The sequence below is a fragment of the Leptinotarsa decemlineata genome, unplaced genomic scaffold (assembly GCF_025532065.1).
Source record: "Leptinotarsa decemlineata unplaced genomic scaffold, Ldec_3_MD MMD2_tig00026363_RagTag_RagTag, whole genome shotgun sequence".
In the NCBI taxonomy this organism is placed as follows: domain Eukaryota; kingdom Metazoa; phylum Arthropoda; class Insecta; order Coleoptera; family Chrysomelidae; genus Leptinotarsa; species Leptinotarsa decemlineata.
Window position 1 is genome coordinate 1,226,082 of NW_027412706.1, and position 19,395 is coordinate 1,245,476.

General features: G+C 34.9%; 1 protein-coding gene across 1 annotated transcript in view; it reads right to left on the minus strand.

Annotated features, from left to right (window-relative positions):
- Window positions 1-19,395, minus strand: part of LOC111507523 (uncharacterized) — a 37,907-nt gene continuing 18,512 nt past the window's right edge. The window contains exons 4-9 of the mRNA XM_023162842.2: window positions 18,279-18,438; window positions 12,655-12,780; window positions 9,557-9,744; window positions 7,970-8,755; window positions 4,438-4,579; window positions 1-323 (exon numbers count right to left, since the gene is read on the minus strand). Of these exons, the coding sequence (XP_023018610.2) occupies window positions 190-323; window positions 4,438-4,579; window positions 7,970-8,755; window positions 9,557-9,744; window positions 12,655-12,780; window positions 18,279-18,438 (1,536 nt within the window). The 3' untranslated portion in view covers window positions 1-189. The remainder of the gene's footprint in view (window positions 324-4,437; window positions 4,580-7,969; window positions 8,756-9,556; window positions 9,745-12,654; window positions 12,781-18,278; window positions 18,439-19,395) is intronic.

Sequence of the window (19,395 nt, forward strand, 5' to 3'; positions counted from 1 at the left end):
TATCAGTTGCTTCCTTTATTTATTGTACATTCTTTTACGTGAATGTAAAAGTTAGCGATTCATAATGACTCGTGGGAAATATTGTTCCGCCTTCAAAATTAATAACTATAATTCTGTGATTTTTTTTATCAGAGAAAGATTTTGGTTAATTAGTTTGAAAGATGTGACATAATTTCATTTTTACATTTATCAATTAGTAAATCTTCCTGCGAATAAAATTACTCCAGAATCAGTTTCTCGGATGTAGTACATAAATGGGTGATCTGCTTTAAAAGTAAATATCGGCCGTGATGGATTGAAAACTGCTGTTAGTCCTCCAATAACTGAAAAAAAATAGTATCAGAAATATTATACATACCCAAATTTATTATTGCTGAAAAATAATTAAATTTTCAAATTGAATATTAATGAATATTGTGAACTATAAACAGGGGGCAAAATAAGTGATAACCTCAAATGAAGATGAATGAAGAGGTAATTAATTTTTTATTTTGTACTCATAAATTTAATAATTGTTAACATGATACTCACTATCAAGGAATTCTATTGATGTTTCAAAATTTGTAATGAGAATTTCAGTAACGTTGTAAGTAGAGGCTTACCTGAATTATATTCATGACATGGCATGACATGGCAGAAAATGTTACACATTGACAGAATGGTGCCGGATACAGCCTCGATACTGCCTGGATAGGATACGAATGCTAGTGTCTGCTAAGAAGTCACTAGTGATGCGAGCGAGAAGTATCGCGGAAACCATTAGGCTCCGCGAGAAACCTTCTTGTTCAGCCTTAACGTGTTGTGAATAACCCGCCGACCGCTGATCAGGGGGAATACTTCTGGAAGGATATCTATGAACACCCGCAGCCATTCAACTTAGCCACTCCAGCCCTAGCGCAGTTCGAAGCTTTCAACAGAGATCTTCGACAGCCTGAGCTCAATGAACCCGATAACCCCGAATGACGTTTGAAAAGCCCTTGTGGGTTCCAAGAACTTTGCTGCTCCAGGCCCAGATGGGCTGAACACTTATTGGTGGAAAAAACTACCAAGCACCCACCGCCATCTGGCCAGAGTTTTCAACTCATAGGTGGACGGAGAGCAGCCGATTCCGAATTGGTTTGTCGAGGGGCGGACCGTTCTTATCCCCAAAAGCGAAGATTTGTCGATTCTTAAGAATTACAGATCGATAACGTGCCTGAATTCGTGTTATAAATTGTTTACAAGGATCTCATACTCACGAAAACTCACCGCAGTTGACCGAGTGTTCGAACTGATATATGAGCAGAGAGGGTCGAAGAGAGGAGTCTCTGGATGTAAAAAGGACCTGCTCATCGATAGATGTGTTACGAAGGACTTGATACAATATAAGCGTAACCTCTCTATGGCCTGGATCGATTACCGTATGGCATTTAATTCAATTTCGCATGAGCTCATCTTGTATTTGCTCAAATGCCTTGCGGTACCCGACAAAATTGTTAGATGCATTGAACAACTGATACCACTTTGCAAATTCGCTTCACATCTGGTCAAGCAAGAGTCCAAACAGGGTGGGTCACTTTCAGAAGGGGTGTATTTCAGTCCCCTTCTCTTCTGCATCTCACTATTGCCATTATCCGTTGCGCTCAGAAACACTCGAGGGTATAACTCTGGCACCCCCGAAACCGGAGGCACAAGGTCACCCATTTGTTCTATATGGATGATCTTAAACTTTATGCCTCTGGAGAGAAGGATCTCCATCAGTCCTTGAGGGTGGTGGAAGAGTACACGCATGCTATCGGTATGAAATTCGGGATAGACAAATGTGCAATGGTCCATCTCAAAAGAGGACGATGCGGGGACTACGGAGAGGATGTGCAGCTCGTAGATGGAAGAATCCTACATCCTACAAAAGCTCAGATGAAAGCCGCAGAGATCACTTTACTTCTGAGTAAACACAAGAATAAGCCAATGCATGGGGTCTTCTTCAATAACATTGGAGACCTTGGCTTATCAAAGCGCCTGACGTTCGCTTCTCTCAGGTCGAGTGGGCTGAAGTCGGAAACTGACGGGTTCATCATGGCTTGCCAGGATAGTGTCTTCAACACCTTAGTCTACCGCAGTCCCGTGATGGGTATAGAGGTTCCTGACACAAGGTGCAGGGCCTGCAGCGAGGCGCTCGATATCCTAATGCACTTGCTATCAGCATGTCCAGCATATGCGGTCTCGGCCTATGTCCAACGCGGCCCTAAGAGTGCTATATTACCGTCTACGGCACTTTTATGGTATTGACGAGACACCGGTGTTGCCCTACGCTCCGGGGGATATTGAATCCGTTCTGGGGAACGAGAATTGCCGAATTTATTGGAACTATTCGTTCCCCACGCTCAGGCTCATACAAGCTAATAAGCCTGGTGTAGTCATTCTCGACCACCAGAGCAAAACGATATTTGTCGTGGAGTTTTCAGCTCCTGGCGAGACGAATATCGTCAGAAAAGAGGAGGAAAAACGGATAAAATATCGAGATTTTCTCTTCGAACTCCGCAGACTCTATCCAAATCACTCTGTCAAGATGGTTGTTCCGATTATTTGAGTCCTTGGTGGAATGATGTCCTCTCTACTCTACTCTCGAATCTTAAAATCACACCGGCTTGCCGCACTAAGGCAGAAATCTTAGCCGCACAGATGTAGAAGGCTCTCATTCTTGGCTCACTGCGCTTGCTCAGGGCACATGATTCTTGGACCCAATGATCACTTACCCCACTGTGTGGGGGAGTGTTCATTGGTTGATAATGCTGGCGCGCCCTCCCGAATGTATCGGGGCTTCGGGGGATAGGGCCTGACCAGCGCACACTACGGTGGAATAAAAATTATTCTAGTCAGATCATATTTACATGATATTGGAATAGTCACAGACTTAATGTATACATAAAATCAGATGGAATGACAATATTGGAAGTTTTGAAGGTTATAATAATAACCAGGGCATCCGGGTGTCATAACTCACGTTATCTTTTTGCTTATGAATTCTGATATGTCATAGTAACATTCATTACATAGAAAGGTTTTAGTTTTCTTTTGAAAACATTGACGTTATCTTCCAATCTTATACAGGCATGCAGATGATTTAGAAATTGAATTCCTCTGTGTATTGGCCTTCTCTCATACAGTTTCATGTTTAGGAGGCATAATAAGTTTCGAGGATCGAATTGGGTAGTCGTGATAATCAGAGTTGAGAGAAATGTTATGATAATAACTTTTTGCATATAGAATGCATTTGAAGATGTAAATAGAGTAAAATGTAAGAATTCCATGTTCTTTGAAATGATTGCGACATGTTTCTCAATAGTCTAGGCCGAACATTAATCGTATAATCCTCTTTTGAGAGATGAAGACTCTGGATGCTCCCACTGTACCACCTCATAGAATAATATTATAAGAAATGTGGGAATAAACAACAGCATAGTAAATGCTGATCAACTGACTCGTCACAAAAATATTTTTCGGTTGCAATATAGCAAAGTAAATACTATTCAATTTCTTGCAAATGTGATTGACATTGCTATTCCATCTCATATTATTGTCCACAAATACTCCAAGAAATTTGGTGGATTTCGCAAAAGGGACTTCACTATCATTTACTGAGATTCTCTTGTTCTCAGGTATTTCATTTCTGGTGAAAAAGTGCATACAAACTGTTTTAGCAGAATTTACTATCAGAGAATTTCTTCCACACCACGTGGTGAATTCTTTTGCCAGTATATTCATTTTTGCAATGAGCTCTTCAGACGTTTCTGTTTCCATTGCTAAAGTGGTATCATCAGCATATAGAATCAGGTTTTTAGTGCTGACGTATCTGGGAAGATCATTTAAATATAGTAGAGACATTAACGGACCAAGAATCGATTCTTGAGGTACACCAGCCACCACATCATGTGGGAGAGATCTCTGATTGTCAATTCGTACAATAATTTTTCTGACCTCAAGATATGAAGCCAGTCACGAAAGAAATTTGCCATGGAAACCCAGTTCACTTAGTTTACCAATGATTCACCACATTTTAGGAACTTCCTGAAATTCTTAAACATCAAAGGCAACCTTGACAAAATTGTCAAGGTTGCCTGTGATGTCAATTGAAAATTGTCTCTTTAGAAAAAGTTTCCAAAAGAAGTGTTCAATTGCCTCATCCCGCATGATTCCACCCAGAGAGATATACGTCAGATGTACTTGGCATAAAACAGCTGCCAGAACTTCGATGTCCAACTTAACATACCTCGAACTATACTTTTCAAGGATTCTTTCATTTGGAGAAAGGTGTCCTTGTGGAATAAGAGCCCAGACACCATTTTTCCAAAAAAATTCTTAGCTATAGCTATTCAAATCTCACAATGATTGCGCACAGGCTCCGCTTGCATGTCATTTTGAGATGCTTGTGCATCTTCATAAAAAAATATGACTTACCTGCAGTGGCGGCTGCTGCTTCTGTACCACTCTCAGTAACATTTATGTACGCTTTCTGAACTATGGTGTCAACACGCAATCTTTCCCCTTTGGAGATGCCTGACAGGTTTGCTGTACTTTCGAAAAGGTCATGAACACCCAACTGAAAATTAATTACTTTAGCCATACATAATCAGGCAATAGGGCGGTAGGCGAAATAAAGCAACACTTCATTTCTGAAAAATATTGAATTGAATAGTGTATGATGAAGACTAGAGTAACTATTTAAGTGAAAAAAAGTTTTGGTTTTCTACTTCTCCATTTCTATACAAAAAAAGTGGAAATCTTTCAAAGAATGGAAGAAAGCAATTATTTTGAAAATAAGCTCTTTACGAAAGCGAAAAAGTCGCTTTAAGACACAAAATGGAAGAAAAAGCCTTCTAGAAACAACAACGTTCATATAAGCATTAAATAACATGAAATAAAAAATACCTCCGAAACCACTACTCCTTGATGAATATTGAATTATACATTATACAAAAAACACTTCCACTATTCAGTATGTATGAATATTTGTTTTGGAATCGAATCAGATATCATTCACAGGATTGTTACTCAATATTGTATGTTTGTTTGAAGGTGATTGACAATGTTTCATGATTCATTTTATTAGTTCGGACTTCCATTGTCTGATATTATATAAAATGATTTGAAATCCCTGAAAGAACTACAAAAGAAGAATTCAAAATGAATAGCTGAAAATAACAATTATATTAAGAAAAAAAACCTGAAATGAAATAATAGTGAAATAAAATACAAGTAAATATAGAACAATTGAATAAACAAAAAAAAAATAAAATAAAAAAATTAGGAGATTCCAAGCCAAGTTACTTCACGACGTTTTGATTGTTGGTATCCACAATCGTCTTCGGGTGATGACTGGACTGATTCGTCCGAGAGATGACTACTTATAGGTCATTCGAGTTCTTTCACTTTCTCAGCTTTCCTTTTTCCACTTCACTGGATTAGTGGGAGATAACTGTTTGGCGGGAGTTGGCCATTTTTCGCTTGATGATGGGTTTCCATATGTTGCGTATCTCTAAGCTAGCTTAGCTGAATACGTTGTTGGATAACATGTATTCGGCTCCTTTGAATTTTCTCCTAAACCAATGTTCCTCTCTGTGAATGATCTCAGCTTGGCACCACTCGATGTTATGTTGATGGGTCCAAACATGCTCTGCTATTCCTGATTTGCGGGTTTCTCCTCGCTGTGTGTGTTTCTTGTACTCGGCAATGCGAACATTCAATGGCCTCTTAGTTTTATCGATATAGGATTTTTCGCACTCACAGGGTATCCGGTGGTGGCCTGTTTTTTGTGAGGCTGCTACGGATAGTGTTTCCGGATCTAAAGCAGGTTGTGATGTTGAACTTGAAATCAATTCTTCTTATCCTTTTCGATAGTCCTTCAATGTAGGGAAGTGCAAGCATTGGTTGTGACGGCTCCTCTTCCTTGCTACCTTTTAGCCAAAGTCTGTTCTATCATCGCTTTGGAGTAGCCATTCTGTTGAAGATCAATTTTGATGATGTCTAGTTCTTTCGAGAGACCTTCCTTCGTATTACAGAGCTTGAAAGCACGGTCTAATAGTCTTGATGATTCCACTTACATGAAACACTGTCATCACCAATGGTGGATATTCGATGTTTCGCAATAAGACAATCACCTTATTGCCTCTTCTACACCAATCTTAATAATATTACAAAAGGAAGCATTCAATTCTTTCGTGAATTGTGTGCTTCATCAGTTCTTCAATTCATGAATGAATTGAGTGCGTGATCTTGTAATGCTATTCAGATTCTTGCTGAAGTGGCAATGTGGCAAGTGTCTTATTCCGAGACATCGATGTCCGCCACTGATGATGACATCCATGGAAGTGAAGTTCAACCTCTTTCATATACTTTATTGTATAGCAATTCTGTGAATGATACCTGATTCATTTCCATTACGAATATCTGCAGTAGAAACTGGATAGGAAAAACATTTTTTGGTATAATTCAGTGTTCATATGAGGGTAGTTGTTTCAAAAGTATTTTTTCTTTCGTGTAATCCAATGATTATATGAAAGTAGTTGTTTCGAGAGGACTTTGTTTTCTTCCAATTTTGTCTGAAAGTTATTTCTTTGCATTATCTACACATCTATTTAAAGAGTTTACTTTGAAATTAATTGCTTGTACTAAAAATATACCCCTTTCAATTTAGAGCAAATAGTTATGACAGAATGGTAGCGAAGCCAGATTCCTTATTGAATCTGATGTGGAATGTTATAGGAAATCGAACTCAAGTGGGAGAAAATATTAGTGGAAAATTGTGATTGAAAAAATTAATCAGACATATTCCAATAAATTTAGAGAAAAAATGAAAAAGAAGTTTTTAAAGACAGTACCCAATGACTAGTCATAGTGTTCATCTGATCAATTTCGAATAGCATTGACATTGATCTATGTCACTTTGGGTATGGATAGGTACTATTCCTGCTAATATTATATCCCTACTAATATTATAGATGCGAATGTAAGTTTGTTACTTGTTATTAAAAAAATATTTTTTATGTAAGATAAAAAAATTGTTTGTCAAAAAAATCTCAAAATCTACCTACTTTAACGTCATATAGCATTCCAGTAATGAAGTTTCAACCTTTAGTACCGTAATACCGTCGCACTGTATTATTCACAGTCACGACAATATCCAATTCAATCCAATCCATCCAATTGACTATAGTTTCAGCTGTTTGGAATTTTTCTATATTTATTGTTATTTTTTCTGTCATTTTCAGGTTAGGTTAAGTTAGCTTAGGTTAGGTTAGCTTAGAAGCTGAGCTGAGAAGACAACAGTAAGCACACCTTCAAACTGTTGTGACAGCAGCTGAAACGCCGCTTCAGGTTAGGTTAGGTTAGGTTAGGTAAGAAAAAATCATAACATAGTCTACAAAAATATCCTAAATCAATAATCTTCATTTTATCTTTTCAAATTGTAAGAATTGAAAATTATTTATTTTTGTTACAGTGAAATATATTTCAACATTTGTTGTTGCAATTCAATAAAGCATATTTTAAATTTTCGAAAGTCCATCGTATGTAATAATTTTTACAAATTGATAATCCCAGTCAAGCATTAAAATATAGTTCTGATATTGATTCATTTCTATTGTACTGACACTTATTTTAATGACATAAATGTGAGCGAAGCCGCGGGTAAAAGCTAGTAAAACATATATTTAAGTGAGTTTTTAGATCAGATCCTGCTGGAAATTAATGATCTGGTGAAAAATCAGTTTGCATTTAGTGTCATAAAATTACTGCATCTAGAATGTAAGAAAATCAAACATTAATGAATAGTCAATAAAATCAAATAACGTTCAAGTTATCAAATACTAGTGAGTGAATACTAAAAAAGAATATCCAAAATGAAAATATTTCAAACGTGTTTCATGTGGATTTCTAATCAAAATAAAAAATCATACTTGAACGAATAAAATTATTCAAACGCTATAATTACCTCGATCAGCAACTTTTTGAAATCAATACTTGTAGTGATTGTGAATTTGGGTAAAGCAATATCCACCTTTTCCGAAATCAAATCCTGTTGCCTCAGATAATCTTTTGGATTCCTCTCAATTTCTGCTAAGCCATCTATTGCATCTGGTAAAATGAATGTCATTGTGATGTTGCTATCGCGATAACTCATTTCCAAAAATTTTGCTCTGAGCAGCACTGAGTGCAAAAATTTGCATTGCGTGCCAGAGGAGCTTGAGTGCATCATATCAACTATTTTACTTGAATTTGATGTAATATGGAATGTTTCTTTACGTGTGTTCCTCGAACTGAACGGATGGGTCCATTTGGCACTGAGGTAGAGTGCATTCACCAGTACTATTCTAGTGCTCGAAGAAATGGATTTAGGATCGATCAAATTTTGTATTCGATTATTGGTAGACTCTGCAACCCAGTTGTTTATTAAGTCTGTAGCATATTGACTATTAGAAAAATCAACATTCACAACATCTGATTTGTAGACATCTTCTGCTAAATTTTTGAAAGATGTTTCGATTTTGAAGTGTTCTCCAATGAAAATTCTGTTTGCTGATAATAATGTCAGTGATTCTGAAGAAACATTCAGTCGCAATTGACTAACAGCGGCTTCTGTTATTTTTTTTCCAGGAAGGTATAAAGCTCTGACCAGCTCCTTCTCAGTGTTTCCCTTTGCCCCTTCTGATGTCAACCCTAATATTATTTCGGCCGAGAGAGGGCTAAATACTAGGTTGTCAATGGATTTTATCAACACCTGCAATCAGTAAAGTCCTATAAGTAAAGATCGGAATGGATTAAGCTCTCGTTGAATAACCGAATCAATATCATTATTTCAAAAACTCTACATGTTTGAAATGGTGTAAAATGGAATAGTATAGAAAATTCAATAATGTGATATTCATTTTTTTGGAAAGCAGGTTTTAACTTTCTACTCCCCCATCTTTATATTTATTGTTCTGGAACGTTCTACAATGACCTGGAAAGTTAAAGTTATTAGTTGAGAATGGTAGTGGGCCCGACTCACGACCTTCCGGTCGTGAGTTCGATCCTAACCTCGATCAGATACCAGACACCAAAAAAATTGTTGTGAACACACTTTCGTTTGAGTGGATTTTATTGTAGATAATTATTATTAGTTATCAACTGGGGTACCCGCCTTTGCTCAGGGAGTTGATGTGAAATCGTGTAATAATTGGATTGAAAGAATACCTCTAAACTATTTGATTGAACACACTGAGACTCAACAAAAATAAAGTCTGATCACTACTGAAGACAAATACATATTGATAAATATGAAATTTAAAACTGAATTTCCCTAAGTTACCGCTATTCCTCCATTATTCATTAATTATATTCTCTAATAAATCCCATTGTTTTCAGATAAACGATTGAAATATTTGGAAATAGTGATATAAAATGAATAAAATCTTTCCCATTTACTTTCAATGGAAAAAGTACTGAGCTATATAAACAAAAAATTCTTGTGGATTAGTGCAATACTTTTTCCAACTACTGTGCTGTATTTTTTCTTACTCAAATGGTGAAAATACTATACCTCGTAAATGTCACCGGAGAACTCGTGATTTCCCAGAGAAAATTCTTGAAGAGCCTGATGTATTGTAAATGATCTCGCTTTGGATGTGAAGAAAAAGACAAACAGATAAAACCATATCATTTTATCACTTTTTTGTAAGACCGACAATGTCAATGTCATTCTCATCAGAGAATATATGATATATCTATTTCATAGTAACAGCTACTTTACTTTAAATATTTTCTTTCATATAGATAAAAAGTTCATTTTGAAAAATTTACATATTTATTACCATAAACGTATTGTTGGTAAGCTTAGTGAAACCCATATAATCAACCTAGATTACACAGTTGACTGAATCAGAACTGATTAGGTACTATCCGAATATTTTGAATAAAAAATATGGAATAAAAAATGAAAAAAATTCACGTCTACACCATGTTACGTACGTCACCACTTTTTACTATATTTACTCGTATATTATACATAAGCTTCGAAATGGACATCATCTGAAAAATATACTTCATTGCAACCTACACATTGAAAAGTAAAGGCTTAATGATCTAAAACACTGATAACAGGTAAATGCAAAAAAACTCTGGCCTTATGGACACCGGGAAAGGCATATACTCAAACTACAAGATTGTCCACAGCATGAAATATTATATAGTAAAATTAAATAAGAAATGTGACTTGGCGAGTTATTGACAATTGATTTTTCTAATTTCTTCAAATGTTGGTTTCCAATATGGACTTAAATTATAGTAGTATTTGTTCAATTTATATTACTATTATGAAAATGAAATGACCATTGTTTTTACTCACAGAACATGCTCTCATATAAGATGTATGAAGCATAATAATAATGTACATATAACATTCCAGAACAAATTTCCGTATGCCAGTCATAAATACTCAATATATAAACCATTCTATTGAAATTTATGCGGACTTCTAAGTTTCTGAATATAAATTCTACATCGTTATGTATGAGTTTGTACAACGTGTGGTGAATAAATATTATTATTATTATCAATGTTGCATCTCAACACTAGGGGCAATCGAAGTCACAGAAGAAACCAACCAATCAGTTTCGACGTGGAAAGGCTTTACACCAACGTTCCTGTCGAAGAAGCACTTCAATTACAAGGATGCTGTGTACGAAACTGCTATTTCCAACTGAAGGAAGAATTATTTACGCAAAATGAGGAATGTCAATGGGATCGTCAATTCCACCAGTCATAGCCAACAAATATATGGAGTAGTTTCCAATTCTGGCCATTGAAGAAGCCCCGAGTCTGGTTGAGAAACCTCCATAATATGGAACCCTGGAAAAACAGAACTAGACACCTTCCCGAAATACATCAATAGCGCAAGATTTTCCATCACTTTCACAATGGAGAAGGGAGTCCTCAATGAATTACCAATTTTAGACGTATTGGTGAAGAAGACCGACACTGAGTGGAAAACATCTGTATACCGAAAACGCATTCACACGGGACAGTATCTGAACCACGAATCTAACCATCATCAATCAGTTAAAAAAAGAATCATCAAGGCTCTAGTAGACCGTGCAAAGGAAAGTTTCTAGAAGAAACTGGACATCATCAAAAATTATCTTCAACGGAACGGTTACTCCAAAATGATGTTGAAACAGACTTTGGCTGAAAGATATCAAGAGGCTCGCAAGGAGGAGAAGTCGTCACAACCAGTACTTGCACTTCCCTACATTAGAGGATTGTCGGGAAGGATATGAAGAATTGGGTTCAAGTACAACATCGGAACCTGCTTCAGATCTGGAAACACTAGCAGTCTCACGAAAACCAGGACACCAAATGCGAACTGCGATTTCAAGAATTGCATTTACCGGATACCCTGCGGATACCCCATATCGGTGAAACTAAGAGGTCATTGAGAGTCTACATTGCCGAACACAAAAAAACACACATAGCGCGATTAAACACTAGCAAATTGGGAATAGCAGAGCATGTTTAGACTCATCAACATAAAATTAAGTGGTCCCAAGCTGAGATCATCCGCAGGGAGGAGCACTGGTTTAGGAGGAATTTCAAAAAAACCGCATATATGTTTCCAACAATGCATTCAGCCAAGCTAGCGTAGATATACGGAACATATGGAAACCCATAATCAAGCGAAAAAAGGCCAAACGGTCAGCTCCTATCAAACCGGTGAAGCGGAGAGAAGCAAAAGAGGATCGGTGAAAGCACTAGAATTACCTATAAATTTGATTCTTTCAGGGATTCATTTTATATCATATTAGATAATGTTGTTTACTGCCAGCATCCAAGCATATCCCACTGACTAATAAGATAGATAATGAAAGTCAGAACTAATGAAATTTACCATGAACCATTGTCAACCACCTTCAAACAAAGATAAGAGGGGATTTCATAAAGCTCAATTATGGACTTGTATGATGGTTAAACAATCTGTTTTGGAATTTTTCCTTCCAGTCACACATTAAATATCTTCAACAAAGTTATCGATTCTCTGAGACGATCTCTTGGCCTTTCACGAAATGATAACCTACCCGCGTACGTCTTCTGATTCTTGATGATGAAATTATGAACCAATTTGTACCAAAACAGTGATTTATATTTCTTTAGAATTTTTTGCATCGGTAAAAATAATAATAAGGAATGGAAAATGCTGTTATCTATAAATAATATTGAACATATTAAAAATGTATTCGGAAGCATATAAAAGTAGTCATGTACAATTTTTTTTTATATATTGGGAAATGTATACAAACATATTTTCATATTTGGGAAATTTGAAAACTTCACTTAAAAAATTATGTTTTCATTAATTTATTTTAGAGTTTCATTAAACGTGTATATGTTTGTCAAAGGATTCGTAGTTTATACCTTGCTTTCATTGAAATATTTAGTAACAATCGTCATTGAGTAACCACTTCAGAAGACTGAAGCCATCTCCTATTCTAAGTACATTTCATCATATAAAAAACTAAATGATTTCTGTTTTATAACAGTGAACAGTTTGAGAAGGGATTAAAATAAAAAGAATGGAAATTACTTTCAAATATATTAATATTCGCTGCACATTTTTATTTCCCCAATATTGATAATAACTCATTCAGTTGGTGAATTTTCCGACGAAAAGAATCAAGCCAGATTCATTGTCCCTAATGTAGTACAGGAATGGATGATCTGCTTTAAATACAATTGCTGGAGGTTCCGTTATAGCAGTGATTGACCCACCAACTGAAAAGAGATCAATATATAGTCAAAGTTATCGAAAATGTAGATGAAAAATGGAAATGAGAAGGACAATTTTATGCAGTGATTGATATATTGTTTTGTTTTCTGTGAAAGGCAAATAAATATAACAGACTTTTATTCAGATATTATTGGTAATACTATATCATTATTTCAAATTAAACGCCATTATTTCAACCTATAAATATCTTCCACTGTTGGCATCTTCAGAGAAGAGTGTAGTAGTTCGGCTATTTGAGAACAGTGTTTGTTTTGAATTTATTCTGCGCCAGATGTTCCAATTCTACAATTCTGTAGTCTAATGTGTTCAAACCAGTTTACATTTTATTTTATATAATTTACCATTACTTTATTGATCATAGCCAATGGAAACTTAGTTTTGAGTTTTAGATAAATAGGTGTCAGAAACATAGTTTCAAAAATTATAAAATTTTTATTCAAAACGCATCGTTATAAGTTCGCCTATATTAACATTACTCTTTTCATTCATTTCAAAGCAACTGACACATGAAATTCTAGATAAACATCATGGATATTTTCAATATCAACTACATTGACGATAGCAGACATAGAATTAATTAGAAATGCCATAGCGTAGACTCATACTGCTGAGAAATAATTCTTAGTTTGCAAGTAGCTCACTGTAAAAAAGCTCCTGAATCGACACAAATAGAAATAAATATAATCATATTATTTTATTTAATAAATATTTTCCGTGGAGCATCTATGTGTTATGATGTTTTTCTCTAAGCATCCGTACTCTGTGGGGAGTAACTGTTCATAGTGATCTTTCCAGTTTGTCCTTTATTTTACCCGACAAACAATCAGACCATATTCCCAGACCGTACCCTGTGAAACTATTAGGAGTCATACAGATAGAAGAACCAGTTATTATAACCAGCGATTTTAGCCAGTTTCAAAAGCATTATCTGTAAATTCATTATGAATAGATTTGGTAATTTAACATCATTCTCAATTTTGATAAACTCTTCAAAAAATGTCTCGACATGATTTTCCAAGAACAATCATCCTTGTGGAAAAAGTATGAAGTACTGGACATTCGGAGTGTTCGCTACATACTTGTATTACAAGTACACACGTAAATTTGTGTTTGATATTGCGTAGTGTCTGTATATACACTTCAATGCTTATTTATTTATTTATACAATATGTTGTATCCAAACAGGTCAATCAGGTCTAATTACATGGATAAACTATATACAATATTCAACGTAACACAACGTAATGATATCAATATTATTATAACATGCATTAAATACAGTTTCAGCTTATATACAGGGTGTTTCAAATTCGATCCTCACCATTGGGATCTCGGAAACTATGACAGATACGAAGATGGTTAAATTGGGTCAAAGGTGTGCATTCACCTTACTAACAATATGCCGTTGAGAAAGTTCTGAAATTCTGAGTATATTCAGAGATATCCGGAAAAAACAGATATTTCGGAAAATGGACTTTAATTTTTTCTGGCTTTATTTTTCGAAGGATTCGAAAATCCACTTCCACATTGCCACTTTTTCCCTGCTACATAATGGTGTTTTCAGATTTGCTTGTATCACAAGTTATCATCATTTCGTATTAATTTTTATTGAAAAGCACACAATGTCTAACTCACCTCATATATACCTCATTTATCAAATTTTCTTTAGTTTCCTGGCCCATTCTGTCTCCGTATTTTTTCCTCGGCTTTTCAAATGAACCAAACTCAGTGAGATACAATAATTTGAACATAGTTTGATGTGGTTGTCGTCTTTCGGGAAACAAGTTTAAATTCATTTTCGATGTCCTAACACTGTTTCTGTTATAATTGTATATTTGTAATAAATTCGTATATCTCTTTTTCCTTCATTCGTGAAAGCCATTTTTCGCCAAAAATTCAATGACTCATACAATAACAAGTTTAACAAATTGAAAGTCAAATTTAGAAATATCAAAGTCAAAGCATATTATGATAAGAATTAATTTTTTTAAATATATCCGATTTTTCGAAAAAGAATGATAACTTATGATACATCATTGAGAAGGTAAAATTTGGTTCTATTTAAAACAGAAAAAATCCAATGTAGCGCCTCTAAGAAAAAATAAAGATGATGATGATGCAGCACTTCTCTGAACTGAAGTAGAGTTTATTTGTGTTTATTCATGAATTTTGTTCATTTCTTTCTGCAATAACATACAATCTCTAATTTGTACCAGTTTGAATATCTTATCACTGCAAAAAGTGAACATTTCGAAAACTTCAACACAGACACAGATCATTAATGAATATAAATAAAAGAGTTCCTAGATTACAGCCTTGTGGCAGTCCTGAACTAGCAAGAATTTCACCATCATATCTCACTGTGCGAAATCTATTTTACAAATAACTCTTAATCAAATCCAATAAATGTCTCTTTAATGCATATTCATTCAATTTTTGTAAAAGAGTATCATGATCTACCTTGTCCAACGCTTTACGAAATTCGGTGAAAATCGTATCAAGTTGTATTTTATATTCTGAACTGAAAATAAACAAATTACTATTTATTGATTTATTTGCTACGAAACCGCGCTGTTTAGGCATTAAAAATTTCTCCAGATTTCAAAAAAGTTTTGTATAAACAATTTGTTCGAAAAATCTGTGTCTGCTTAGAATCAAGAAATGAACAATTCCAAAAAAACTTCATTTTCTTTCCCCATATCAGAAAGCCTTTCATATGGTAGTAGATTTCCAAAGTATCATCACACCTTCTGATCACACCTTATTATAAAATGCATGTTGACTGGATAGTTTTTCAAAAGCTTGAAATGAGAAATATATTTGTGTTATTATGACCGCAATTCACGAACTGAAAGTTATAATTTCTAGTGTAAACCTTGCTTTTATTAAAATATTCAGTTACAATCGTAATCGAGCAGCCACTTTGGAAGACTGAAGTCATCTCTTTTTGTAAGTATTAACAGTTTGATATAATAAAAGGAAATGAAATGGTTTCTCTTTCATAACCGTGAACAGTTTTAAAAGGGATTAACATAGAATAAATTGAAATTACTTTCAAAGATTTTGATATTCGGTGTAGATTTTTATTTCGTCAATATTGGTAACAATTCATTCAGTTGGTGAATTTTCCAACGAAAAGAATCAAGCCGGACTCATTGTCCCTAATGTAGTACAGGAATGGATGATCGGCTTTAAATACAATTGCTGGAGGTTCCGTTACTAGAATAGCGGTGGCTGATACACCAGCTGAAAAAAAATATCAGTATGTAGTCAATGTCGAAAATGTAGATGAAAAATGGAAATGAGAAGAAAAATTTCATTCAAATTTCTTGATGATTAGTGGTAACAAATGATTGATATATTGTTTTGTTTTCTGTAAAAGTCAAATGAATATAACTGAATTTTATTTAGATAGTTTTGGTAATACTACATAATTATATTGAATCAAACTCCTTTCATGGAGTGCATGCACTCCACTCCACGGAACCTTTGGTGTAGTAATGAATATTACTGGAGTAATATTACTACAGTAATATTCTTTCAAAGTAGTTCCATGTTCAAAAAAACACTACTCCGAAACATCAAAACTGTAACACTCTTCTTGACGTGCGTTTTGTCAAACAAGTAGGCGTCTTCAGAGAAGAGTGTAGTATAGTTCTGGTGTTTCAAAACAGTGTTTGTTTTGGATTTGTTCCACACCAGAGGTTCCAATTCTACTTTTCTGTAGTCCAAAGTGTTCAAATCAGTTCACAATTACTGAATAAAGCCAATGAAAACTTACTTTTGAGTTGAAAATTATGATATCTCTATGCAAAACGCATCGTTATACATTTGCCTGCATTAACATTACTTTATTTATATATTTCAAATCAACTGATACATATGAAATTCTGAATAAATATCATGCATATTTTCAGTATCAACTACAATGACGATAGCAGACACGGAATTGACAAGAAATACCATATCGTAGACTCACACTGCAGAGAAATAATTTCTAGTAGCTACCTATAAAAAGGCTCCTGAAGCGATACAAATGGAAAACATATTTTCTTTGAAAACATTTTCTGTGAAGCAGCAATAATTCATGTTTTTCAACCATCCGAACTCTGTGTAGAGCAACTTTTCACAGTGATCTTTCCTGTTTCTTCGTCATTTTACTCAAAAACCATTGACACCTTATTCCCAAACGGTGCCCTGTAGTACTATTGGAACTCTTACAGTTACAAATTTCTTGATTTCTGATTTTTTGATCTGGGGGTATATCAATCTGTACGTAAATTTAAGACTTCGTTTTCTGACTAACTTATAGATGGTGTCTGTGTTGAAACCTTCATTATGTCTTATCTGAATAATTATTTATATTTTCCTATCTAGATTGTTAGCAGACAAAAGGTAAGGAGAATGCTCTGTGTAACATAGAATTGTAGGCTGCTAAGTTATGACTGTCGGAATGGAAAGAATCAATTGGGATTGTAATGTCTTTAGAGCTCGGTTTTCTGAATACATTGAACTTAAATTCATTATGATTATGTGTGATGGTCAGGTCTAAGAAATCATTCTGTTTCTCTATTTCTGTTTCGAGCATGAAATTTTTGTTTCTAAGGTTAATCATAATTGTCATAAATTGGTTCAGCTGCCGTGTAATACCTCTAAAACAGCATCTATCTAATACTAGAGCTTGCTCTGAAATCCCTTAATGCTATTTATAATATCTTTGAAATAAGTAAAGCAACTTAGCTCTTTTAAGCTGTTTCATTTTACAGCGGACAACTTGACGATAATACTGTTGCTAATATGGTATCATTTGGGACCTGGAAGAGAAGGGAAGTCCTGCTTGTGATATGTAGTCACCCCATCTGGAGTGCATCTGGGCACTCACTTTCATAACTAACTTTGAAAAATTTATAGAAGATTTATGTAATATGATTTGAATGTAAGTGATGCCAACTAAATGTGGACCAATCAATTAGATTGAAAATATCAGTTTTGTTGTCTGCGTAAACCACCACTGAAAGTGGTAGTGGAAGTGTTCTCTATGAAATATAAATTAGCGCAGCTAGAGGGAATTAGTTTAAGTGCATCTCCTGAAGACGCCAACTTAGTTGGTGAAAGAAGAAGGATGTTGCAGTCTTAGTGTTTGTAAATAGTGCTTGTTTTGGATATTGGATGAAGTAAGAATGAATAAAATGGCTAAATCTAATCTTCTCTAATATTACTGCTTATTTGAGTATGAAGACAATTGATAGAAGAGTGAAATGAAAGTAGAGTAGGATGAAAGAAATAAAAAAATTGCCTATTTAGTAGGATTGAAACGCAGTTGGTTCACATTCGAAAAATTAATTGGTGGATATGTTGAAAATCTAAGCTGAATCCAGTATGAATACGACAATGTAATGAGTACCTGGTTTTCAAAATCAATTCAAAAGTCCTGTGGAGATGAAAAATGTTTAAAATTACTCATTAAATAACACAACCTCACCTGCTGTCGCTGCTGCAGCTTCCACTCCAGCTTCAGTTACGTTTATGAAGGTTTGCTGAGTGACGAAATCTACAGCTAATCTTCCTTGTGATACACTGTTTGAATCTGAAATACCTGTCAAATCTGATTGTTGACCATCGAATACTTTCTCAACTCCCAACTGAAAGAAGAAAAATAACTTGTACGTTCAAAACAGTTTTATCATCATTTTTGGGAAAAACTGTAAAGAATGTAGAGAGTGGAAACATGTTTTAAAATCAATATCAGAAAATAAATAATATCAATGAATTCGTCACTTCTTTCATCAGAAAGTGTACCATATGGTGTCAGAATTGTGAAGATAGATCTCATCTAAAGATCCAGCATTTTTTTGGTACTCCTGATGATTGAATAGTTTTTAATAAAGAAACTATCTGATTTCCTGTGGATGATCTCAGCTTCGAAACCAGCAAACCGAGAATAGCGTGCATGTTTGGATTCAACATTACATCAAGTGGTTCGAATCTGAAGAAGCTGATATGTTGCTGCTACATCTTGATCAAAGACGCTTCTAGCCTGGCTTGTCTGGAGACACGCAACATATGGAAATCTCTAGTCAAGAGGGAAACCAATATGTGTTGCAATGAACTAGAAAGCGATAGAAGAAAAGGGAGAGGTGAAAGTGAATATGGCAAATTATCAAGAATTGGCCAGCAATTACCAGGTTTTATTAAACACAACCGAATATTTCGGTTCCATTATTTTTAGTTTTTTCATTTTTGTTTTATTCGTTCTTCCATAGATTTCAAATCTGTTAACATATGTTTCGACAATGAAAGACCGAACTTATGACATTCACCAAGCACTTTCAAAGAAAATCAATAACGGGATAGACAAAAATGGGCCATATAGAAAAAATGTAGTTTTTGAATGCGGATCAGGAGTGACTATATTTTTATCAAGTATATTGATAATTGCCGTCATTAGCCTCAAGGTCTGAGTGAATTTATTTACTAGAACCTTATGCCACTACAAGAGAAGCAACAACTCCGACAATGAAACCTAGTAAAAGTTTTTTGGAAATAAGTGTTTCTTGAGAGGATAACTTTGATTTGGAAGTATAACTCAGGTTCTCTAG